The 24,818-nt window shown below is 48.9% G+C and overlaps 2 protein-coding genes across 7 annotated transcripts in view; one reads left to right on the top strand and one right to left on the bottom strand.

The window, feature by feature from the left end:
• Positions 1–19: 19 nt before the first annotated feature.
• LOC143822688 (uncharacterized) lies at positions 20–2,536 on the top strand. Its single transcript, XM_077308125.1, has 4 exons — positions 20–847; positions 1,408–1,491; positions 1,671–1,754; positions 2,034–2,536. The coding sequence occupies exons 1-4, from the start codon at positions 226–228 to the stop codon at positions 2,531–2,533; spliced, it is 1,290 nt and encodes a 429-aa protein (XP_077164240.1). The 5' UTR covers positions 20–225; the 3' UTR covers positions 2,534–2,536.
• Positions 2,537–11,135: 8,599 nt separating this feature from the next.
• CHFR (checkpoint with forkhead and ring finger domains) overlaps positions 11,136–24,818 on the bottom strand; it is a 28,759-nt gene continuing 15,076 nt past the window's right edge. For all 6 annotated transcript variants that reach the window (XM_077309224.1, XM_077309222.1, XM_077309228.1 and 3 more), the window contains 8 exons: positions 20,785–20,927; positions 20,143–20,262; positions 19,390–19,473; positions 18,677–18,747; positions 17,859–17,946; positions 17,462–17,569; positions 16,673–16,745; positions 11,136–15,992 (listed from right to left, as the gene is read on the bottom strand). In XM_077309224.1, coding sequence (XP_077165339.1) covers positions 15,950–15,992; positions 16,673–16,745; positions 17,462–17,569; positions 17,859–17,946; positions 18,677–18,747; positions 19,390–19,473; positions 20,143–20,262; positions 20,785–20,927 — 730 coding nt within the window. In that variant the 3' untranslated portion in view covers positions 11,136–15,949. The remainder of the gene's footprint in view (positions 15,993–16,672; positions 16,746–17,461; positions 17,570–17,858; positions 17,947–18,676; positions 18,748–19,389; positions 19,474–20,142; positions 20,263–20,784; positions 20,928–24,818) is intronic.

Below are 24,818 nucleotides of genomic sequence, written 5' to 3'. Positions count from 1 at the left end.
CTCCCGCTGCATGTTCAAACTGCTCTTCTCGCGTGTAAACGAATACGCGCATGCGTTAAGTCAAACAACAAGGGCGCCAATCTGGCCATTAGGAGCAGATCCTGTTCCCGCGCGAGGAGTTTTGAACGTGACATGTGACCTGATGTGGCCAATGTGCGTGTCCCCTGCTGCCCTCCACCAATCAGGAGCCGGCTAGTCCCTTTGTCTTTGTGTGCGGGAAGGTATATGATCCGTTGCACCCTGCACCTCCCACCACCATTTTGCTCAGCTACTAGCAAAAGCAACATGGAATCGTCTTCTCAAGCCTCGTCCGTCCCTGCAACCGGCCGTGGCCCAACTTGGAGGGACGCGGAGATCAGGGACCTGATCGGGATTTTCTCGGAGGAGAAAATCCAGGACGCGTTCCAGTCCTCCCACAGGAATAGGGAGGTTTTTGAACAAGTGGCTATTAAGATGCGCGCCCTGGGCCACAACAGGACCGGCCTTGAATGCCGGTCGAAGACCAAGACAATGAGGGCAGAGTACATGAGAGCCGTGAACCATAACAAGGGTTCCGGCAACGAAAAGGTGACCTGCCCCTACTTCGAGGAGCAGCGCCAGCTGTACGGGGACGGGGAAGGATCCGGCAGGCCGAAGCGCGTCGGCCGGAGCCTTAAGGTGGTTCGGAAGCCGGCTGCCCCGGTCGAGGAACCACCCGCTGAGGAGGATCCCGGCGAGGGAACCTCCTCCAGCTTTCGCCCTCCACCCCCCGTCCAGCAACGAGCCGCGGAATCGGTAACGCTGGACCTGATCGCCATCGTTCCTGGGGAGCCAGAGGAGGCTCCTGAGCAAACGCCCCTTGCCTCCGGTAAGTGATTTTCTTTTTATTTTATATTTCCTTTTAAGCAAATGTGTGTTCTGACGTTTGGGCATCGTTTTCTCGTGTGTTCGTTGCAACGCATAATACGGTAGGCTGTGGAGAGCTTGCTGTGGTTACTATTTGAAACGGTTTTAATTTTATAATTTTATAATTTAATTTTTAAAAGATTTTAAAAGAAGGTAGGCTGTGGAGTGCTTGCTGTGGTTACTATTTGAAACGGTTTTAATTTTATAATTTTATAATTTAATTTTTAAAAGATTTTAAAAGAAGGTAGGCTGTGGAGTGCTTGCTGTGGTTACTATTTGAAACGGTTTTAATTTTATAATTTAATTTTAATTTTTAAAAGATTTATTAAGATGGTTGGCTGTGGAGTGCTTGATGTGGTTAGTATTTGAAACGGTCATGTTTAACCAACAGCCCCAAAATATTTGCAGCATGCCTCGCCCATAGGCCTTCTGCAGTACTTTGGCTCACAACTTTGGGAGCTTGCTTTGTGGTTCATGGTGTATGCTTGCTCGTTTTTCACTATTTTCTGCTCTTGTCCACAGAGACACAGTTGCCAGGGACGGGGCCCCTAGAGTCTCCAGCAGCACCTGACGTGGATAGTGATTCGGGGGCATCAACTAACATTGGTAGGTATTAGTAAAAATAGGGGGGGGGGCTGTTTTAACTGCTTTGTGCTTTTCTGTTTGTGCAGGGCAGCAGCACTGCTAAGAGAAAGAAGAGAGTCCCTCTGCGTTGCTGGTGTAGGCTTTGAAGCTGGCTTTGCCACCCTTTGGTCCTAGATCTGTTTTTTTTCCTTTTTTTGCAGATTTCATACCCGGAACACAGGAGGAGGAACAGCCTAGGGTGCTTGGACCTCCTGCCCGGCGCAGGCGGATACAGATTCAAGATGGTGAGCGTGCATGACCTGTTCCTTTCGAGCCATAGCTGCAGGACAATGTCGCTAGGCACTAACCATGTGCTCCCTTTTAATTGTTGAGAGTCCTGCTGTGCAAGTAGGCAAAAGTAAAAGCACACCATGGGCAAACAAACAATAGCCATGTGCTCGCCGGGGATTGTTTAAATTCTTGGCAGGAAAACACGGGGACAAAAAAGAACACCATGTCCACCATGGTGTGTTTTGACTTTTTGGATGTTACTAACAGTTTTGTTTCTCATTTTTTGCCAACAGAGGTTCTTTCAGATGAGGAGGAGGAACCACCCCTGGCTCCAGGCAGCCCACCACCTAGAGGTGCGCTCCCAGCAGAGGAGAGGCTTACGAGGGAACGCGGCAGGCTGAGGCGCGTCTCCGTCTTGACAAGCGTGGGAGAGAGGCTCCTTGAGCACTGCTATGAGGAGTCACGGCGTGCCGCGGCCGCTGACCAAGCCATGCTCACACTCATTGCCCAGGAGGGGAGAAAATTGAGGGCAGTCCTTAGAGAGACAAACCAAATCCTACGCGAAGGCGTGGAGGAGGTGCGTCTGATAAGGAGACTCATGGAGAGGGCTGTAGCGGTCATGGAAAGGGCCTACCCTCCACAAATCGCCCCCCCACCACCACCCACACCAACACCACCACTTCCAGCACCCACCCCACCGACTCCCTCTCAGAATGCCTCCACCCAAACAAGAAGGAGGACTATTCTCGGAAAGAGAAAAATAAAACCAGCAGACAAGTACTCCCCCTCCTAGTTTTGCCCACTTTTTCTATTTCATGTTATCTGTGTTTTGTTGTTTGTTGAATAAAGTTTATATTTTTGACTCTGTCTCTGTGTACCCTACTGTAGAATCTGCAAGGCTGAAAGCGGCCTCTCTAGTGATTGTGTATATTGTGGTACTGCTGTGTGGGTTGGAGGTTGGAGGGGTGTTAGTTCAAGGAGTTTTAGGAGTGTGGTGTGGGGTTAAATATGTGCGAGTTTAAGAAGTCACACTGGAGTCTTGTTATAAAATTTGCAATAACATTTTATTTTAAAAAACATTTTAACAGGGGAAAAACATTAGGGAATGAAACTTGGAGCCCCACCAGCACCACCACCCCCCACCCCCCTGGAAAACCAATTTTTTTTAACAAAAGTATACATTTAACAGGGGAAAAACATTGGGGAATGAAACTTGGAGCCCCCCCCCCCAACCCCTACCCCAAAACACAAACAGGAAACAAAACTCAGGTCCCACCGCTCCCCTCCCCAGCCCCTTCCATCGCCCTAACTCTCCTGCACAGCCGTCCCACGGTCCCCCTAACTTTGCGCCGGAAGAGCTCTTCGTCCTCCTTCTTCTTAACTGTGGGGAGGGAGAAAAAGTACACATTAGTACCACACATATTTTCAAATTTCTTTAGTTTACATGCATACACTTTTAAGTGGCCTTAGCCACAGTGTGAGAAGAGTTGGGCAGTGGGGAACATAACCTACGCTCTTCCGCCTCCCTCTGTTGCCTGTGCTGCTCAATCTCCCCTTTCAGCTCCGCCACTTGAGCCTCCAGGGAAGTAACTCTGGCCTCCATGGCACGCAGCCTTGCCTCCACAGTTTCAGCTATAGAAATCAAACAAAGAATTTGATCACACTCCAAAAGGAAGCATCACATCAGGCTCCCATATGGCTCCGTGTGGGTACACACACATGGGTCTCCCTCACAGACATAAAACTCTCACCTGCAGCCTGTCCCGAGGTGGAAGGTCCCTCTTCCTCCCCCTCCTCACGCTCAGGTGCTGTTGCCAGCTTGGATGGTGATTGTGTGGCTGGGCAAAGAAAAAGACAAATCATAATTAAAAGCACACAAAACAGAGATGAAACACAGCTGGTGGACACACCACAGTTAGAGTCTAAGCGCATAACCAAAGTGGTTCTACAGTACTGGCTGGCTAAGTCTGAGGGGGTTGACAGCATCTAAATACTTTCTCGAATTTCATTGGGGACAGTAGGGGAAAGAGGCAGCTAGTCATTCCATGCATGTTTAAGGGCAAAACACAACGAGGGCAGCACTCACCCATATGCCTCCTCATGTCCAGGGGGGGCTTCCCAGCCTTCTCCCATATTTTCACCATCTGGTCGTGGAAGACCGTCCTCCCACTTGGCTGCGGGATCCCCCCCCACTGTTCCAGACTGTTTAGGAAGTCCAGCTTAAGGCGCTTGAATTTTGTCCGGACCTGCTCCCAGGTCCGGACATAGCCCCTCTCCCTCAGCTTTGAAGCCAACACCAGGTAGGCACCCTTGGTGTGGCAATGGGTGCTGGCCATTAGGCGGCCAACACTTTTTGATTGTAGCACCAGCTCCAGAAGTGCCTCAGCCTCGGCGCGCTGCCAGAAGGAGCCCTTCCGTGGCTTCGGCATCTTCGGAATGACGGTTAGGGAACGAACGTGCGTTGCTCCGATCGACCACCCCGTTTTTTAAATGTATCAAAGCTGCCCACCAATAAAATTATTCCTTGGAACATGAGTGGATTGATCCTCCGGTTTGACAGGGGTCGCCAATACTTCCTGGCTACCCGCCTCCCCGAACTTTCCCCATTCAGCGCTTCCGTATTGTGTTTGTCAATTTCAGTGGGGAGTTAGCATTTAGGGCTGTCAAAGTGCTTTTGGACCAGAGAATCCCCGTTTTTTTGCTGGCAAAGTACACAAACCGCACAAGACAAGGTTAAACAAAGAACACAAAACTTTATTCAACAACAGAGTAGGAAAAACAATTAAACACGCCTCCTGTTTCTGTAGATGTGGGTGGCTATGGCGTCCCGAACCTTGCACCCCTCAGCATATATCCTTTTTCTCCTTGCTTCAGGGATGTCCTGTGTATCCTGAAGGACTACAGGTTCAGGTTCGTCCTCAGGGAAGGGGATGTTATGTCCCTTGTCCTCGCATATGTTGTGCAAAATCACACATGCGATTATCAGCGGAGTCACATTGTCAATATGTACATGGAGTCGTGACATTAAACAACGGAACCGTGACTTCAAACGTCCAAAGGCACGCTCCACTACATTCCTTGCCCGGGAGTGACTGAGGTTGTAGTGGCTCTGCACGTCCGTCCTTGGCCGCTTGTAGGGAGTCATGAGCCAGCGTCGTAATGGGTAGGCTCCGTCCCCGAGGACCAACGCCGGCACACGCACGCCCTCAATGGTGGCGGTGGGGTTTCCTGGAACAAAGACCCCTTCGTCCATGGCTTTCCTGAGGTTGGATTCCCTGAAAACAAGGGCATCATGCCTCCTGCCACTCCACCCCACCTCGGCATCGATAAACCGGCCGGAGAAGTCCACTGTTCCTTGCAGGAGAACAGAGCAAAAGTCCTTCCTGTTCCCGTACTCTTTTATGCTTCCCCCGGGGGCACGGATAGGGATGTGGCTTCCATCGACGGCCGCAAAACAATGCGGGAATCCAAGCCTGGCAAACCCGTCCATACTCTGGAATAAGGGAAAGAAAAGAATATAAGCCATGGCATGTCAGCGTGGGGTGTATCGCGTCTTCGTTGCTGACCTGTCAAACAAGAAAAAAAATTTAAAGGGCAAAGGGGATGGAATGACACTCACCGCTCCAAGCCGGTCTCCGAGGCACACGACTTTGCTGAACAATTCCGCCTCCATGGCGAGGCAGAACTCCTTAAGGATATCGCCAACCGTAGTGACTCCGAGTCCGAATTGCTGGGCTACTGTCCGGAAGTACTGAGGGGTGGCCAAGTACCACAATGCGGCAGCCACCCTTTTTTCAACTGGAACGGGGCGCCGCATGCCAGTGACTTGCCTCTCCATGCGTCCACGTAGAGCCTCCACGAGTTCAAAAAATGTCCCCCTCGACATCCTGAAGTTGGCAATCCAGTGGTCATCATCCCAGCGAGTCCACACAAAATTCTCCCACCAGTCAGAGGATCGTTCGTCCACCCAGAACCGGGGGGGGAACCGGACCTCTGCCAGAGCTTGCCAGCGTTTCTTGGCCGCCATGGTTACCCTTACAGAACGTCTTCTGCTGCTGGTCAGCGTTCCGGCCACCCGTTCTCGGTACTCCGCGATAGCATACGTCCGACGCGACAAGGCGGTATTCATGCGCTGGACCACCGCGAGCATGTAAGCCAGCAATTGAAAAATAAGCCTCTCCATTGCAACGTTGACCTGTGCTGCGGGCAGTAGGCTACGCAAACAAAAGAGTGAGGCCGACCGCGTGTCTGCCCAGGTGCATATAAGCAGGTAACCTGTGGGCGTGTACTGTGGGCGGGGATTAACCAATCAAACATGTCAATGCATCTGGTTCCTAGAAAACAATAGAAAACACGTTCCAAGGGCGCCAATGATTGGACGATAACGCGTTGCTACGGGGTTTCCTGGGTTTTTTAAAAAAAAAGGGAACCCCGACAAGTTCGGCTTTAGGGTCGAGGTCAAAGGTGTGCCTGCAGTTTGATTGACGGGCACGGGAGGCCAGAAGCGCTAAAAAGGGACCTCCTTTGTAGCGATAAGACGGAGAACCGGAAGCCTGTGGGTTACGAAAGTGGCGAGAAGTGAAAGTGCCAAATTCCGCAAAAACCGCAGCTGTGCGTTACGGGCACGGCTAGTTACATTTCGCTACTTGAAGTAGCGCTTTCACAAACGGCAACCAAATAGCAACTTTGAGCTCTGTGCGAAATGGCCCTGGGTCTTGCCAAGAGCTGCCTGCCTTCTTCCTGTTTAAGACAAGATTAAAAGAGAGAGAAGTCTGGCAAGCATGTAGGAAAAGAAAGTGCTCCCTTCAAAGGGAGTCCTTGAATTTCCTCTCCTGGGCCCATTCTGCACACATAGGATAATGCACTTTCAATGTGCTTTTGCAGCTGGATTTTCAAGTGCAGAATAGGATAATCTACTTCTAAAGTGCATTGAATGTGCATTATCCAGCGTGTGCGGAATGGGCCTGCAGAAAATTGTGCCTTTAGGCTATTAACTTTGCCAGAGGAGCGGGGCAGGCCCTATTAAGAGAGGATAGTTTCCCATCTTGCAGAGAGCTGCTCCGCTTCTCTGCCCAGACATGGCCCGTCAGCGGACTTGCTGACCAATGCAACCGATTTGAACAAATCCACTCGAGCTTTCTTGGCTGTTTGGTCATCTTCATGCAAGAGACAGAAATAAACCAGTTTGGGGAGACGCCAGAGCATTGTCACAGACAGCTAAAAGGAACAAGAGCTACAAGTTGCCCAAACTGTGTTTGCTGCATTTAAAGGTGTTCCTAGCAGAACAGGCATGTTGACTGCAGCAGTAAACACAGTTGCACAATTTGACCGGCTTGCCACTGCTGTTTACCGACAGTGAGCATGGCTGCGTGGGAAGTGGAGATAGGTTTGGGCCAGAAATCTTGATTGGTTGCAGTGCTTTTGGCCCATAGCCATGCAATTCTATGCCTGGCTGTATTTGCTGTTGCCTGCAGGTACGCAGCAAATGTGCTTGCCTAGATGAATAAGCCCTTCATGATGGATTGGCAAAACCAAGCAGCTCTCTCTAACAAGGCTGTCAAAAACACTCACGTCTCCCTTCTTGTCTTCTGGCAAAATAAAACACCGTGTGAGCTTCAAGGCCTTTTCAGCAGAGGCACAGCTTGCTGCCTTTTTATAGTATAGTTTTGAGTGACTAGACAAGCAACAGTCTGATGCTAGCTATGTTTTGCCTTCTGTACTAACTGGCCTTCCAACATTTCACTGGTTCTGCAGGCGTGGATTCTCAGAACCCCACTGCACCATCTGCTTGTCCCAGGTATGTCTCTGGGTCACGTTGAGTGATGCCAACTATGAATTAACTGGTGGGGACACATTTGGACCAGGATGGGGACAGGGGAGAAATGATTTGAATCTTCTCCCCTGTGCTGGCTTCCTGGCCATAAATTGCTTTGGGGAGCTGTTATTAGTACCATGCGTGGCGCATTTCCCCAACAGAACCAACAGAGGTTCTCCAAGGCAGTTTTGGGTCGGGAGAATGAGGCCAGAGGAAATCTGAAGCCACTTCCTCCCCACACTGCAGTCCTGATCCAAATCGGACCCAGAAGGGGAACATACAACTCTCAGTCCATGTCACGTTGACCCGATTAGAGGGGCTGTACCAGGAAGAGGGCATTGTGCAGTTACGGACTCAGTGTGGCAGCCCCCAGCCATTCTCGGCTAACTCCGTCCCAAATGCCTTGACCCTCTTGAAATGAATTCTTTCCATGATAGCCTGCATTTTTTCGAGAGGGGACCGATAACAGCTAAGTTTAGATTTGCCGTGTAGAAGCAACCGTCGTAAATGGCTGCTGGGGATTATTTTAGGCACGTGCCTAAAATTCGGTTCCTTGGATCGGCTTAAAAAAAAACGACTTGCAATAATCAGACTCAGTTCCTGCCTTCCAGTAAATAACCACGCTCCATTTAGTCATTTCTCTTCCGCTGCTAAGTAACGCTTCTCTGCCATCATCCACGCAGACGGCACAGGAAAGCCCTTGCTGCTAAAATCATGTTGATTACAGATGATTTTGATTCTACATTTTTGCTTTTAATCAAAGGAAAACCATTGCATTTGATGCTTTTCCCCCCCCCTCCCCCAAATGTTTTGTTTCTTACTGGCCTTGTTGAGAAATGCATAGTTAGTTAACCCTTGCTCAAAACCCTCCTTTCTTGGGAACGGCACGGCTGCATTTGGCCGTGACAGCTATTTCAGGAAAACCTCCACGTATCTATTGCAAAACAGCTGCCAGGAATGGAATCCCTCCCAAAATAAAACTTTTCTGCCCTTCCGATCTATCCAGCATCCAGTTTTCATGTTTGCAGGACGTGGGAGTCTTTCAGTCTGGCTCCTGAAAGGCTTAGCCTTGACTATGCCCAGGCTAATTTATGGTTTCAGCTGCCGACATTTTTAAGTTTCCCATCTGCTGCTCAGGGTGGCGATGGCAGTTGTGGAGGGTCTCCGGTGGACTGAAGCACGTCCACCGGGCCCAGCTGGAACAAGGGAAGAACGAGAAGAGTTTAGAGTGCCTTAGAACTGGACATCCATTTTTGTGGATTAGCATCCCTTCATGTGGCTGGGGGGCACCTGTTAAGGCAGCAGACCCAACCCATCCGCTCCAGATATTTTTTTTTGTTTTTGCTTGTGTTTGCAGATCCGTGTGTGTGGAATGAAAATGGGTAAATGCTGATAGCTCCACAATAAGCTGTCTAAGAGAAATCAAGGGTGTTTCTGCCCCCCTCCTTGTGAGTTATTCCTCCCCCGTCCCCATTGTATGAAGTTTGTACCGAGTTTTCATCCACTGCGCATGGCAGAGACAAAAGTGAGATGTGCTGTATTGTGAATTTCACTTTGGGGGAAAAAAAAACATTATTAAAGATTAAAAAACAATCCATCTGGGAAGCTCACTAAGAAATTGCAGGTGGGAAGAAGAAAAGTATCAGCCGTTATAATTTTACCCCTATTGAGTTAGTATTTTTGAGACTGGATGTACTGAGGCCTATATATACACACTGGGCCAGTTCCTACAACCAACCTGGCAGAAGACTTCCATCTGTTTCCTCGTATTACACAAGTTGTTCTTTATACAATTGAGAAGTTATACAGAGCAGCAGAGCGCCTGCAGACAGTACAATTAGTTTCACCCTCTGGCTTCTGAGACCAGAATAGCAATTACCTGTATATATTGACATCTACCTGTTTAAAGGCTTGCAGGAAGTTAAACCTGTGTGTGATTGGGCTTTCTCAGCAAGGGCTTTGTGAAAGCCCCGGAAGGGTTTCCTGAATGAGTGGGAGTTAAATTTATATATATATTTTTAAAAATCTGTTAAACATTTATAAGGTGATATGACCATATATGGCAGCCTTTCCCAACTTTTTTAACATTGAAAAATCCCTGAAACATTTATCAGGCTTCGAGAAATCCCAGAAGTGGTACGATTGTGCAGAATGCGGTCGGGAAGCAGAGCAGTGGACACGCCCACCTGGGACCTCTCACCTTCCCACTCCCTCCAGGCCTGTCATTGGCCAGTTTGGGAGGGGGCGGGCCATCAGGAAATCCCAAGGTTTCAATAAACCCTGGCTCAGAAAGCCTCATATATGGTCATGTTGACCCATCAAATGAAAGGCCTAGAGAGGCTGGGGAGGGGAGGTTGGGAAGGGTGGATGTGTCCACAGCTATGCTTCCCAACTCTATTCCGCATGATTGTGCCACTTCTGGGGTTTCTCAATGGTAAAACGGTCGAGAAAGGCTGCTCCAAAGAGCCAAGGGCAGTTCACAAGGTTCCTCTCTCCTCAGTCTTGTGAATCTACTTAGGCCAATGGCCAAAAGTCCCACGCTGAGTAGGAACCAGAGCTAAACCCCCAGGTTTGGCCATTCCCACTTAAATCTCTCTTCAAGCATTTCAGCCAGGCCATTTCCCCATCAGCTGTTCTCAGGAAGCCGTGTCTCCTGGAGTCTACCCATGTGTGTTTCACACACCCCTCTTAATTTACAAAACCACTATTTCTTGCCTCCCTAGGGGAATCTACCAGCATCTATATTGGTTTTATGGGAGACGGCAGAGGGATGCTTTCATGAACTCTAGGAATCCTTTTTATATGTAGTACAAGTGCGACCGACTCCACTTGTGAACGCATCACGTTGCCCCATTTGGAAAGAGACAAGACGTCCCAATAAAACATCAGACGGCAGAACTGTGGGGTATGACAGACATGCAAGTGAGGAATTGCGCAAATGCTTGGTGTAAGTCAGGCCGCCAGAGTCTCCTGTAATAATTGCCTTCCTCCAGTGTGCATGTGTGTCTTCCTTTGAATTTGTGGCTTGCTTACGCTGGCAGGGGCTCATGGGAATTGTAGTCCATGAACATCTGGACGGCCACAGATTGACTAACCTGCCTATAGAGTATAATGGAGCCACAGGGGGGGCGGGAAGGTTTCCTGAATATTTACCAAATTTGAATACGATACTGGTATTACCAGGAGTTGGATATTTTGGGGGTTTTGATTTATCCGAACCTGAAAAACACTGTTGGTTTTCTGTTTAGTTTTTTTTTTTTTTTGCACACTCTAACTTGGCTTTCCCTTTGGAGTTTGCTACCAAGAACCTTTAACGGAGTCACTCCCTTACCTATCCACATACATCTTGATGTTATGGGGTGTGAGAGTCCTAACCTTGGGTAGAGGGAACAACAACAGCATCTCCCGTCACTCAAATTATAAATTAAAACCAAGAGGCAAAGGATACATTAGGCGCGGTTGCTTAAATTGCACAAATATATTCCACATGCAGAGCCTGGGTGCGCATTAATGACACAGAACTGTTCAAACATCACAGAGGGGGTGGGGGGAAGGGAAGAAAAAAGAAAACCCAGAGCAGTTTCCGTAAGTAAACTTTTTAATCCTTGAAGTTGCCTCAAAAGAGCTGGAAGAACAGATGTGTTACCTTCTTTACAGAAGAAAAGTTCCCAGAGAATATGACTAAGCCTTTACCAGCAACGTAACCCTCCCTGGCTTTCAGAACTAAAACGGGCCACGGCCTTCCACGTGTTTCTCTTTTGTAAGGTGAAAAAGACGCCGTAATCATTTACATCTGCTTGGTTTTTCAAGAACACCACATCCAAGTATAGCTTTATGAAGTTACCACGTCAACTAAATTTTCACTTGGCCAAACCGTACATCCAAATAATAACAATAAAAAAAAAGAAAAGACTAAACACATATAAGAGTATGTAATACCCATGAACAAACAGTCCTCTTCATCACTTAAAGAGCATATTAAAGGTCAAGGTTTAATTCAGTCCCACCATTGGTAAATTAATACTTTCACTCTTTTGTTTTAAAAAAAAGTACAACATACACAAAACGAGGGGGAGAAACCACGTTCCTTTCATTGCACTACTTTTGAGCTCCTAATGCATAGAAAAGTAGATTTTAATCTTTATAAAGACAGAGGGCCATGTCAAAGGGAAATCCACTGCTCTCCGGTGTACAGGTAGTTTTGATGTGTGGTACATTTGATGGTTTCCTCGTAACATGGGAATTGAGGGGGGAAGGCCCACAACGCACACACAGATGTATCCAGCATTAACAGACTGCAAGGGAAGCTGGATTGGTATTTTGGTTTCGGAGTTGCTCTGCTCGTAAATTTAGTCTGCCCTCTGACCACGTCACAAGTCATGGCTGGAAGTCTGCCCAAAATGGGGGGGGGGGGCGGAAAGCAACAGGAGACGCAGAGTGCGCCTCTGGATGCAGTGAGCGTGGAGGCCCCATTTTGCCACATGTGCTAAACATCTGCTTACATGCACAGCCTGGGCCGGGTGAGATCAGCCCGAGAGGATGCAATTAACTGTGCATGTGCAAGCTGTTTCCAAAGACCTGGGAACTTGGAGCGATAGAATTTCGCAGGGCTAGAATCAAACTAATATGCAGTTCCTGCTTACGAAACACGAGAATTATCCCGAATAAGCTTTCCAGACAACACAGAGGCCGGAAGCAGAAGGAAGCCGCCTCTTCATGTGTGGTTTTGTAGGGTAAACTCGGACCCGGATTTGCTGCCAAGTCTTTAAAAGGTTAAGAAATGCGTACGTTTCCCCTTCCCTTCAAAACCACACCCAAGCACACACAGCTGCCGCCCATGCAACTGAGTAACTGTCCCATGATTCCCTGGGCTCACAAAAGTGACTCGACTTAGTGCAAGTTGCTACTGCTCCTAATTGCACTTGGGATACCCTCCCAATCCAACGAGTTTGGGCCGGCTTACGTAGATCAGTGGGAGGAGTTGGGCTGTGGCAGGGTATGCTTTCTGGGAATGTCTACAAACAAAAACACCACCTGTGCCCAATGACCCAGCTCTTCAGGAAGACTAGTCTGACCTGTACTGCTTTACCTGTTAGTTTTAAAAACGGTAAATATCGAAACAGGCAAGTTGCTATATCCAAGGTGAAGCTATTCAAGCCAGGGAAAGATCTACAGCTAGACTTGTGGAAATCGTCCCTCTCTGCTCCATGTGTCAAAATGATACAGGGACTCTTGTGTGTAACAGTTTGGCTAATGAGATATACACACATACGTTACTTGTTTGCCTGCCGCTCTACCTCATGAGCTTTTGGATCGGCCCGCAGGCATCGAACTGAAAGCACTATTGAGGAACGCCTCAATTTACGGATGGAGAAAACTCATCACTTGGCCTCCTTGAACAGAATTCTGTTCCTGTTGGGCGTTAAGTGGCTTCTGATCCCCTGAAATGCCGCTGCCGATTGCATAGCCCTGCAGAGAAAGCGCATGATGCTGTCTTATGTGCACATTCCCTCTCCACACCACACACTGTTCATGCCACTGGTCCACCGATAGGTTTGGCATGATGCCCCAGCTGCAAACTGCAGTTTGTTGTCTGCCTTCCGTGCTGAGACTTGGAATCCTGGACTGGAGGGAACGGACCAAACCCACTGGCTTTGGTGGGCAAGAGTGGTACTGTGTGAAGGGAGGAGGGAAGGAGCATGTTTGGTACACCCAACCTCATAGTATAGACCAGGGGAGGCCAAACTGTCCAGGGGTCCACAGACTACAGTTCCCATGAGCCCCTGCCAGCATGCTGGAGAGCCACAGTTTGGCCAGCCCGATATAAACCCTTGGAAGTGTACTAGAATGGGCACGGGATCCTGGATTAGTCTGTTGGTTTGCTTTTTGCAGGTTGCTTCCTACGTTAAAGGCAAGGGAATGTGTTTCAGAGCCCTCCCTGGGTCATCTTTTCTTTTAAAAAAGCAATCTAAGCAAGGATTAATAACCCCACATGACTCCCAGCCAAAGTCCCATGAGTTTTAACAGGACAGCTTAGTGCATCCTCCGCAGGTACCTCAGCAGAGTGACTCTTACAGCTGCCTTAGGTGGGTCAGACAACACTGGAAGGGACAAGTGACATCAACATAAGGCATTACGGCTCCAGCTGGAGGCTGCTATATAAACGAGCGCTTAAACTCCTAGAGGACACCATTAGAGACTTTTGCAGCAAACCTAAGTTGGTCATTACATTCCAGTCGCAAACTACAGTTTGTTTTCTGCTCGCTGTGTCGGCACTTGGAATCCTGAATTGGATGGAACAGATCCAACCCAATGTTATGGTTTGCAAAGACTCCTTGACAGCACAGGAAAGGGGGGTGGATCACCCACACGACTTCCCAGGCTGTGGTAGGTGGAGAGGCACCAAGAGAAAGGACAAAGGGGAAGGGCCTGGGGTGTTCAGAGCAGTCTGGTGACCTGAACCCTGAAGGGGCAGACAGGGAAGAAGCAGGAAGTAGCAGCTAGTGCTAGGATGGAAAAAATTATTCTGTGTTGAAGGAAGCCCACACTCCCTTCAGGTGATGGGAGCTTGGCCAGGGCTCTGCTCTGAGGTCTCAGGGACATGACAAGAGGATGAAGCACACACCTGCAAGGGCAGAAATTGCATCCATGATTGTTGCAAAGGAAGACAGGGATTTAGTGGGTTGGTTGTAGGCATTTAACCCTACCAGCATGTTGCTTTTTTGAAGTAGCTTTTTCTGTAAAAATATATCTCTCAAGAAGAATCATTTCACCATATTATGGAACAATCGTATTGCGAATTTGCGTCGTCATTCCAAAAGAAGCAGGGGGGGGGGAGAAAAAAACAAGTTGTGCTGCATCCCCCTCTTCGTCCCTGAATCCCCCCTACCCCACAATCCATCTCAGGGGTGGGGTGTTTTTTTTGTTTGTTTTTGTCCTCGTCGCAATTTGGACAGCTAAAAAGAAAAGCAGAAATGTTTGCATGCACAGATAATTACAAAGCCTATCCCTATTTGGTAGAGCAAGTTATTTGTGTTAGTGAATCCTAAAATCTATGAAAAACCAACCGCCCTCCCCAAGCCATAAATAAAGGGGTTTACCTCCCCCCCCCCCACATGGCTAAACACCATCCCTTGCCTACAGCAGGAGCAGCCCAGAGAAACCGAGCCATCTGCTGACGCGCTGTTGACTGAAAGGAAGCGAAGTTAATGCAGGCAGACTGAGAGTGGGCCACGATCCGGTACAATGGACGCAACCGGAAATTCTAGTTAAATGCGCGCAAAGGGTCATTCTGGTTAAGGATAACTGGGCGGTGAGTAACGGGGAAGAACTAAAAACACTAAAGAGCTCTAAAGAGATGGCTGCAATTTCCCCTTAATGGCTTTTTTGATAAATGTAGTCCATAATGGGCCAGAAACTCCACGGAAGGGGTCCGGGCGGAAGTGTTCCAACTACAATGAATAGCAGTAAACAAAGTGGATGCCAGTGGGGGGAGACCACCCTTGAAGCCCATGAGCAAACCGATCAAAGAGGGGGAAACGAAAGCATGCTGCTATGACGACACTGGAGATTTTAAAGCAAACCAACAACAAGAGGAAAAATAGTTCCCAGTTTATCCTACCACACAACAGAGGAGGGGGAAAAGTACATCCTGACGGCATGGCTACCGACACCCTCAAATGGGCATGTCCAAGAAACGGCTGGGCAGCTTTCATTGCAACGCCGTAGGTAACTGCCACAACCTACCTACCGATGGCTGCTGTGAGCCGTGCTGACTGGTGGAAGACAGCTACTGTGCAACCAATCCCGTTAGAGACACTGCCCATGAGTTTTAACTGCCCAAAGAGTTCTGCGTAACACCTGCTAGGTCCGGTGTGGATACGCGTTTAGCGGGATGGTTGGACAAAGTCCTTCCACGCTGTATTGCAATGCTTTCACGCACCCCACCGTTGGGAAGCTCGCTTTAGATGGGACGCTGGGCAGCGCTAACACTCCATCTGGTTTAATGTACTGAACCATGTGGTGTTAACCAGAAAACCCTTAATTGCCCAATGCTGGGATTTGTCCTTTGATCCAGAGGTCCTGTTGTGTGACGATGCGAAGAAACCGGGGGGGGGGGGGGGGGAGGAGGCAATGGCGGTTGCAATAATAAATTGTTCGTTTGTTGCCATTTCACAAGGGGAAGAAAACACCCACCCTGAAAAACTTTACAAATGAAGGCTATCACACCAGAGGGCCTGACAGTCAAGGGTTACTGATTCCCAGCTACGAGGGCGCAATGGAACAATTACCGCGGGGTCAGCATCTCAAGTTTAATTTCCCCTTCTTTTCCTCTCCCCTCCCTTCTAGCAGGTCGAAAGAACTGGGTCCGGTTCGGTGTCCCCCAAGCCACCTTCAGTTTTTGAATCGGGTCTGTTCGCAGATGTGATTAAATTTCCTGAAACAAACAAAGAAAGCACAACAACAAAAAAAGGGAACGGAGTTAAAAGGGTTGCAACGGGAGGCCACTTGAAGCGAACTTGTAGCACGAGCATTGCTCAGTTTCATAGTTGGGAAACTAGGGAAATGTTTAGGTCAGCCTTTCTCAACTTTTTTGCCATTCGAAACCCCCTGCCGCCCCCCGGAACGTTCTTCGGGCATCCAGAAGCCTCAGAAGTGCTGCAATTGTGCAGAATATGGTTGGGAAGCAGAGCTGTGGATATGCCCACCTGGGATCCCTACTCTTTCCAGCCCTTCCAGACCCATCATGGGGCATTTTGAGAGGGGAAGGGCAGGCCGACATGACAATATATGGTCATCTCACCTGATTTGTTAAACATCTGTTAAATTAATTAAGTCCCATCCATTCAGGAAACCCTTCCAGGGCCATCAAGAAACCCCACAGCTTCATGAAACCCTGAGTCAGCAAGCCAGTAGAAATTAAATATACTATAAGATGGGGGAAGAAAATTCTGCTGGGCCACACATGCTGGGGGCACGCCCAACTCCGTCAGTGCTGCCAGTCCTTTGGTTCCCTCCACCTGTCCATGCTGAGAATCCGCTGCTGTCTGGGATGCAGGCCTGGGGGGGGGGGAGTGTCACTGAAAGATGGTGGTGGGGCAGGAGCGAACAACTCACATGGCATGGTGTGCTTTGACCTGAGTCCGGCAGTTGCGCCCCCAGTAGCAATCCGGACGGGACGTCACAGCCACTGGAAGGGAAGACAAACGTAGGTGACATGCCCCACAAGGTTAACAGAAAGCAAAGAAAGATGGGGAACGGGAAATGTGTTGCTAAAACCAGCGTTAGCTGTTCTAACAAAAGAGTGGGCAATTTAGCCATGTGGATGGCTACAAAAGAGGCTGACGGTGAGCCTGAGGCCCAAATGAGACTTTACAATTGTAGATACTTAGATCATGCTGGATCATGCCAAGCTGCAAGCAGGACAGAGCCTTGGTATAGAATTCTGAATGCTACAACCAACATACACAAGAACTACTACCCTCTAAGAACGTAGAAACTATTACTCTAAGCGTTACGGGAGATGGGGGCGGGAGGAGGAGAATCATCATTTTCCTTGTATTTCCCTTCTGGATTTGCGGTTTCAGTCTACCCTCTGCATCAGTGAGGACCAATAAGATCTGTTTTCTTTTCAACCAAAAGCAATGTGATCATTACTGGTTTGAATGAATTTCCACCCTTAGAAATTCGTTTTTCTGCAAATCTGAAGAGAGAGATCCAGTCCTAACCCTGTCTCTGAATGGCCCCACTGGATTGTTTTAATCATCCACACTGGGGCCAGCCAGTTAAGATATAGCAATGCATTTATTGTACAAGTCATCTCTACTAGGACAAGCTTCTCTCCACAGCAAGCGTTATCCATGACCATATAATTATTTCTTCTGCTGAATTATGGTTTTTCCATACCTGGCAATTCGGAAACAGGAATATTCCGCCTGTACTGATAAGCCAGCTCACGGAAGCTGCGGAGGCCGCAACAATAACAGAGCACCGTTTCTCCCGTAATTCGGTAATCTGGAGGGGAAAAAATCAGGGCTTGCATTTTAGGAGCAGCAAATGAACATCCAAGGAGCCAAATACTTCTTCAAAGCAAGGTAGTCACAACTATATATTCTTGTAGCACCCAAAGAATCTTCGTGTTCTAACTATTCCCCCAAGGAAATGCTCAGGATCCCAATACAATGCATGGAAAGATGGTCCCCGTGAGGGGCAGGCCTATGCTAAAAAGTAGCAATTAAACTTATTCCGGGCTGGGTAAAGAATCACAGTCTAGAAAGCCAAGTTAGAAAGAAAAGAAGTTCACCTGACAATACAAAAACTCCTCTTTGAAGAGCTAGGAGACTTTCATTCAACATGTTTTTCCATGTCAAATTCCTGGATGCCAGGTAATCCTAGAATGGGGAAAAGTTGTGGTCACAAGGGTGTTGTCCTAGGAGGCACTCATCTCAAATAAACTCATTGTTTTTATGAGGCAGAATAAATCTCTCTCTCTACCATGCTCCGCATGCTCGGATGTAAATGACGAAGAAAAAAGGGAACAGTGAGAGGCCAGTTTTACAGCACCAGGAAGCTAGAACCTATGGGAGGTACAGAGCTATGGCGGGCATCATTACAGTCATCAACAATGCCTAAGCAGCCAGGGTGTGCTTTTTCAGCCTACCACCCCAGATACCATCTTGCTGTTGTAAGAACTAGAAACTTGAAAAATCCGAACAGCCGGCAAATCAACAAGACGTTAAATTTATGCAGGCCTCCGACTGGCAGAGACCAAATAGGGCCAAAAGAAAACGCACAAATTCTGCGGTGCTGTTCAGATCCTTTGGCCCTGGATAAAGATACACTTGAGGCCATCTCAACCAATCAGATGTTGCTATCAACATCGTAATTGTCATGGAGCCAATTCAGAAGGAGGGCAATAATACTTCCTGCCCTCGCTCGGAGCAGGAGAACGGCTTTGCCTTCTGCTGTTGTGCCGCCCGACAGAATAATTTGCTGAAACGGGAAGGGATTCCATTTTCAGAAGCCCGTTTTGTGGGATTTTCCAAAATCAAAAAGCTCCCTGACTTCAGAAGATTCTAGCACTGCTGGGATGGGGGCATTTCAAACAAAAAGAAAACATACCTTTAAAATATCTGATTCATAATGATTGTTGTTAAGGACACCGTCTAGGCACTTGTCACCAAGATTTATTTCTATTTAAAAAAAAAAAAGGAAAGGAAAATGATTATTTTGGCTGCAACGTATCCGAGTGCTGTTTCTTAGACTCGGGACAGACAAGGAATTGCTTTTTCACAGAGCCCACTGCTGAACTGTGGAACTCTCTGCCGCATGATGATGATGATGATGATTTCGATTTATTTCCCGCCACTCCCAAATGACTCGTGGCGGGTTACAGTGTCTTAAAAACCCCATTAAAAGACTTTAAAATGTCACAACATGGCAGCACAATAATAAGATCCCCTTCCTACCCATTCCTAAAAAAGGGGGGGTGGAGGAGAAGGAGGTCAACCATGTTCAAGAAGAAGCCCGGGGGAGAGCATGATGTGGTCATGACGGACAAAATGGAAGGTTTTAGAAGGGGGGTGGACAAATTCAAGGAGGACTGGGCCATCAAGGGTGACCAATCATGATGGGTATCTACTCCCGCCAGTAGCAGAGACAGTATGCCTCTTCATATCAGGCGGCTGGGGAGCATGGGCAGGATGCAGCTGTTGCAAATTTCATCTTTGTGGATTTCCTAGATGCAACTGTTTTGCAACTGGGCAAACAGAATGCTGGGCCTGATTTTGTAGCTGGTTTTCGTTTGGTGGAAAGAAACGATCCTGCCGTCCTACCACAGAATGGTGCCAAGCAGCCGAAACATGCCACTCGAGCGCAGCCCCAGTACAAGTGACAAAAGGGTTGAAGACAGACGGTGCCTGCAAACACATGATAAAAAAAAATGATGGCGGCGTAAGTTATTGAGCATATGGAGTACAGAACCATAGAATCATAGAGTCAGAATTTGCAAGAGAGGCCATCTAGTCCAACCTCCTGCTCAATGCAGGATCAGCTTCAAGCACCCAGGATGAGTATCTGCCCAGTTGCTGTTTGGAGACTGCCAACGAGGGGGAGCTCGCCACTTTCTTAGACAGATGATGGGTCAATGGATAGATAGGGTGGTTATAGATTCACCAGATCACAGAACCATAGAGTTGCAAGAGGCCATGTAGTTCAACCCCCTGCTCAATGCAGAATCAGCTGAAAGCATCCAGGAGAAGGATCTGTCCAGCTGCTGCTTGAAGACCACCAGTGAGGGGGAGCTCACCATCTCCTTAGGCAGCCCATTCCACTGCTGAACTACTCTGACCCTGAACACACCCCTCCCCCAATACTTAGCTGGTATTGTTCTACACATAGCTTACATGGCGTGTGAATTGATGGGAAGAAGGGATATGCAGCCAGATCTGGATTTCTTACCTCAATGAGAAGTCAGTCTTTTTTACATGGGATGGAAGTAAGAGAGGGAGAGAGAGGGAGGGAGGGAGAGAGGGAGGGAGGATTGATGGAAATCTGCATCAAAGCCATGTAGTGAGTTGCTGGCTTACATTGCTGGGGGGCGATATGTGGATTCTGCTCGCGCTCTGCTCTGCGATCCGGCATGGGCTGGAAACAGCATGTACAGATCACGTGACTTCCTTGAGAAGGACACACGTACTCCTGGACAGCTGGGTTTCAGGGAGAGCAATGGAAAACAAAGCAAATAAATAAGCAAGGAGAAAAACAGAAAAGGTGCAACAGGACAAGAGACGGGCAGGGAGCGGAGAACACCCTTAGATCCTTTTTCCAAACCATTTCAGAGCAGCCTTTTGCAATACGTCAAAGGGAAATTAATGAACAATCCTGCGTGAGGCCGAAAATATTTTATTTCTCAAAGTGTCCGCAAAACGCTTCATAGTAATTGGATAGATTCTCTTGAGCATTTTCTTCAAACAGTGATTGTTCCTCACAAACGACTTGAAAAAAACTGGCAGGGTCCCACTGAAATAGCAGCAATCTTGGCAGAGGGAATGTCTACGGCAGGGGTAGTCAAATTGCGGCCCTCCAGATGTCCATGGACTACAATTCCCAGGAGCCCCTGCCAGCATTCGCTCACTTGTAGTCCATGGACATCTGGAGGGCCGCAGTTTGACTACCCCTGGTCTACAGTGTCAATTACAGCCCTCGACCCCGCGGCTTGTCGCACTGACCTGCTGGAAAGTTGGCCGAGGTAGACGGGGCATCCCCCAACGACGGCACTGCTTCCATTTCTCCTTCTTGGCCCGTGGGGAGAAGGGGCTGAGCGGGAGGCCGGCGAGATCCAGGACACTGTCTGCACGTGATATACGGCTGGCTGAAAAAGAGGGGCGTTGTTAGGGGGTGGGAATCAACGCAGGAAAACCGGAGGGAATCTGTCAGACGCACAGGAAACTCACAACAAAACTTAATCAAAAGAAAATAGTTTTATTGATTAGCACTATACGCATTGGACTGAAAGTCAAATCTGACTCGAAGCCAGATTTGCCTCAGCTTATCAATACATTTCTCCCGCCCAAAACTTGACAGTTCCCAAGGAGGGGGGTTAGTGAGGAAAGACATATGTGAAACAACAACAGGATTCCAAACTCCCATCCTTGAGAGAATTGACAACAACCCTGTGTGCCCATAACAAGATAAGGTTAGAATAACATCACTATTCTATTTTATTGCTACAAACTACAAGGCCGGGGCTAGCAGGCGCCAGGTTCAATTAAGCAGTATAACTGACATGGAGGAACTCAGGCTAATTTATGACAGAGATTCTACAATCCTGACATCCCTCCGCATTAAAACTAACTTCACTCCCCCATCTAGCCGGCATCTACCGGGCGAGGACAATCAGGAAATGCTCGATGGAAAGCCCGGAGAAGGCGGGGTGCCTTCACATTCCCTGCCTCCACCCACTCTTTGTCCCCCGAGGGGAAATCTTTCCAATCGACCAGATATTGAAGGCGACCCTTGTGCAAACGAGAGTCTAAAATTTGGTTGACTTCATAGTGGGTGTCTTTGTCGATGTAAATTGGCACAGGCTGGTCTGGAGGAGGGTGCCACTCGTCTGGGACCGGAGCTCTCCGCAGCAGGCTGGAATGAAAAACCGGATGCACATTCCTATAAGTCTTTGGTAAAGCTAGCTCAACAGTCACAGTATTAATCAGTTTTATCACTTTAAATGGCCCCACGTATTTAGGGCCAAGTTTCTTGGATTTCTGCTGGCACCTCAGGTTCTTAGTAGACAAATAGGCCAGGTCTCCCACTTTCCAATCAGGTGCGGGTACCCTTTTCTTATCCGCTTGAGCTTTATAGGCTTGTTTTGCCTCCTTGAGGCTAGCAACAATTTCTGGCCAACCTGTACTGATGGTGGATGCCCATTTATTTATGTCAGGAGTCTCAGTGGAGCTGAGTTCCCAGGTGGGGGCTGTTGCTAAATCAGTCCCATACACTACTTTGAAAGGTGATACCCCAGTTGAAGCATGAACCCCATTGTTGTAGGCAAATTCAGCCATCGGTAATAAAGAGACCCAATTGTCCTGCTGGTGATTGATGAAACAACGCAAGTACTGTTCCAGGATTTGGTTTACCCTTTCGGTCTGGCCATTTGATTCAGGGTGATAGCCCGAAGTAAGGGCTTGCTCCACCCCCAAAAGTCTCAGGAGTTCCCTCCAAAACTTAGAAACGAACTGGGGGCCCCGATCCGTCAGGACACGTGTCGGGATCCCGTGCAGACGTACCACGTGTTCAATGAAAAGAGAAGCCAATTTTGGTGCTGAAGGCACTCCCGTGCAGGGAATGAAGTGAGCCTGTTTTGAAAAAGCATCCACTACCACCCATATAACGGTGTTCCCGTGGCTGGGAGGGAGGTCCGTAATAAAGTCCATAGTGACATCTGTCCATGGACGAGAGGGGGTGGGCTGTGGTTGCAATAGCCCCTTCTTCTTGCCTCCAACCGGTTTTGAGGCAATACAAATAGGGCATCCCTGCACATATTTCTCCACATCTTTGCGCAGGGACGGCCACCAATACTGTCTCCTGACTAGGTGCAGAGTTTTCACAAAACCAAAGTGTCCAGCAGTTTTTGCGTCGTGGCAAAGTTTCAAAACTTTTCCCCTGGCCGCAACAGGAACAAAGAGTCTCTCGCCCTTAAAAAAGAGCCCCCCCTTCTCAGTCAGATCAGGGCGGAGGGAGCCAAACTCCGGATCTTGTGACACCTCCTTCTGGACCCAACCCCCTGGGATGGGCGTATCAGTCTTCGCGTGGCTGCGCGTCACGGCGGCCATCCCTAGTTGGGCGGGGGTGAAAACGGTGTCCACCAATGGGTCTCGTTTGCTGTTGTACTGGGGCAGGCGTGATAATGCATCTGCCAAAAAGTTCATTTTACCCGGCAGATGCTTTAGGGAGAAGTTGAAACGGGCGAAAAACTCTGCCCATCTCATTTGCTTGGCGGAAAGCGATCGGGGCTGCTTGAGTGCCTGAAGATTTTTATGATCCGTCCAGACTACAAATGGGATCGTGGACCCTTCTAGCCAATGCCTCCAGGTGGACAGGGCCAATTTTACTGCAGCCGCCTCTTTTTCCCAAATTGCCCAATTTCGCTCTGCCCCCGAGAATTTCTTTGACAGATAGGCCAGCGGGTGTAATTTTCCGTCCTCCCCCTCTTGGAGGATCACGGCCCCCATTGCTACGTCCGAGGAGTCTACTTGTACGGTAAATTGCTTGGAAGGGTCAGCATGGGCCAGTACTGGTTCGGACGTAAACAACAACTTTAGTTTGTCGAATGCGTCTTGACAGGGGGGAGTCCACAGAAGGGGCGCCCCCGGGCGGCTCGCCGTTTTACCCCCTTGTTTGGTTTTCAACAAGTCAGTGAGGGGCAACACCACTTTGGCAAAATTGGGGATGAAAGTCCTGTAAAAATTAGCGAATCCTAAGAAGCTTTGCAGTTGCCTCCTGGTGCGGGGAGGTTCCCAAGCCAGCAAGTCGCGCACCTTGCCAGGGTCCATCTCAATTCCTGCTTGGGAGACACGGAACCCCAGAAACTCCACCGCATCGCGGTGGAACTCACATTTAGACAGTTTAGCAAACAATTGGTGCTTCCGCAAGCGGTTGAGCACTTCGCGTACCAGATCAGCATGACTCTCAACATTCTCAGAATATACAAGAATATCATCAATGTAAACCAACACCCCTTGGTACAATAAATCATGCATAATTTCATTAATCATATTCATGAACACGCCCGGAGCGCCGGCGAGGCCGAACGGCATTACGGTGTACTCAAATTGCCCCAGGGGGGTGTTAAAAGCCGTTAGATATTCGTGCCCCTTCTTGATCCGCACTCGGTAATAGGCTTCCCTCAAATCCAATTTCGTAAAAATTCGTGCCTTCCCCAAGTGGCCCAACAAGTCTTTTATCAGGGGGAGCGGGTAGGCATTGCAGGTGGAGACCGCGTTCAACCCACGGTAGTCAGTACACAAACGTAGCGAACCGTCCTTTTTCTTTACAAAGAGGACCGGGGCCGCCAAAGAAGAAGTGGCCGGTCTAATAAAACCCCTCGCCAAGTTCTTATCCAAAAATTCCCTAAGCTCCGCCATTTCCCGGGGGCTCATGGAATAAAGTTTGGCTTTGGGGAGTGGTTCCCCTTTCTTTAATTCAATGGCACAGTCAGTTTTACGGTGGGGGGGCAGTTGGTTGCACTCTACCTCCGCGAACACATCAGCAAAGTCCCGATATTCAGGAGGGAGCGCTGCCCCCCCCGATCCCAAAGCGGCCACCACCCCCGCAAGTGGGGAATCCCGCGGTCGAGCGTGCTGCTCGCAGGCGGGAGAGGTAAAGTCCACAGTCCCTTCTTTCCATTTCACTAGGGGGTCATGTTCCTTCAGCCAATCCAACCCTAACACACAAGGGAAGGCAGAGTGAGGGGCTACCAAAGGCTGGATTTGCTCCCAATGTTTTTTTATGTCCAAGTCCATTGGGCGCGTTTTCGCCGTGGCCTCCCCTCCGGGGGCACACTTCCCATCTAACTGGGTGATTGGCAAGGGTTCCCTCAGCGGCACCTTTCCCACCCCCAAAGTCTCGGCCAGTGCCGGGCTCACTAGGGATTGGGTGCACCCTGAGTCCACGATACACCGGACTCCCACTGTCTTCCCCGACTTGGGGTTGGAGAGCTTGGCAGGTAGGAGTAGCAAGGGGGAATCACTCACCACGCGTTTGC

Source organism: Paroedura picta, chromosome 13 (assembly GCF_049243985.1).
Source record: "Paroedura picta isolate Pp20150507F chromosome 13, Ppicta_v3.0, whole genome shotgun sequence".
Taxonomy (NCBI): domain Eukaryota; kingdom Metazoa; phylum Chordata; class Lepidosauria; order Squamata; family Gekkonidae; genus Paroedura; species Paroedura picta.
This window is presented reverse-complemented; position numbering and strand designations above follow the sequence as displayed.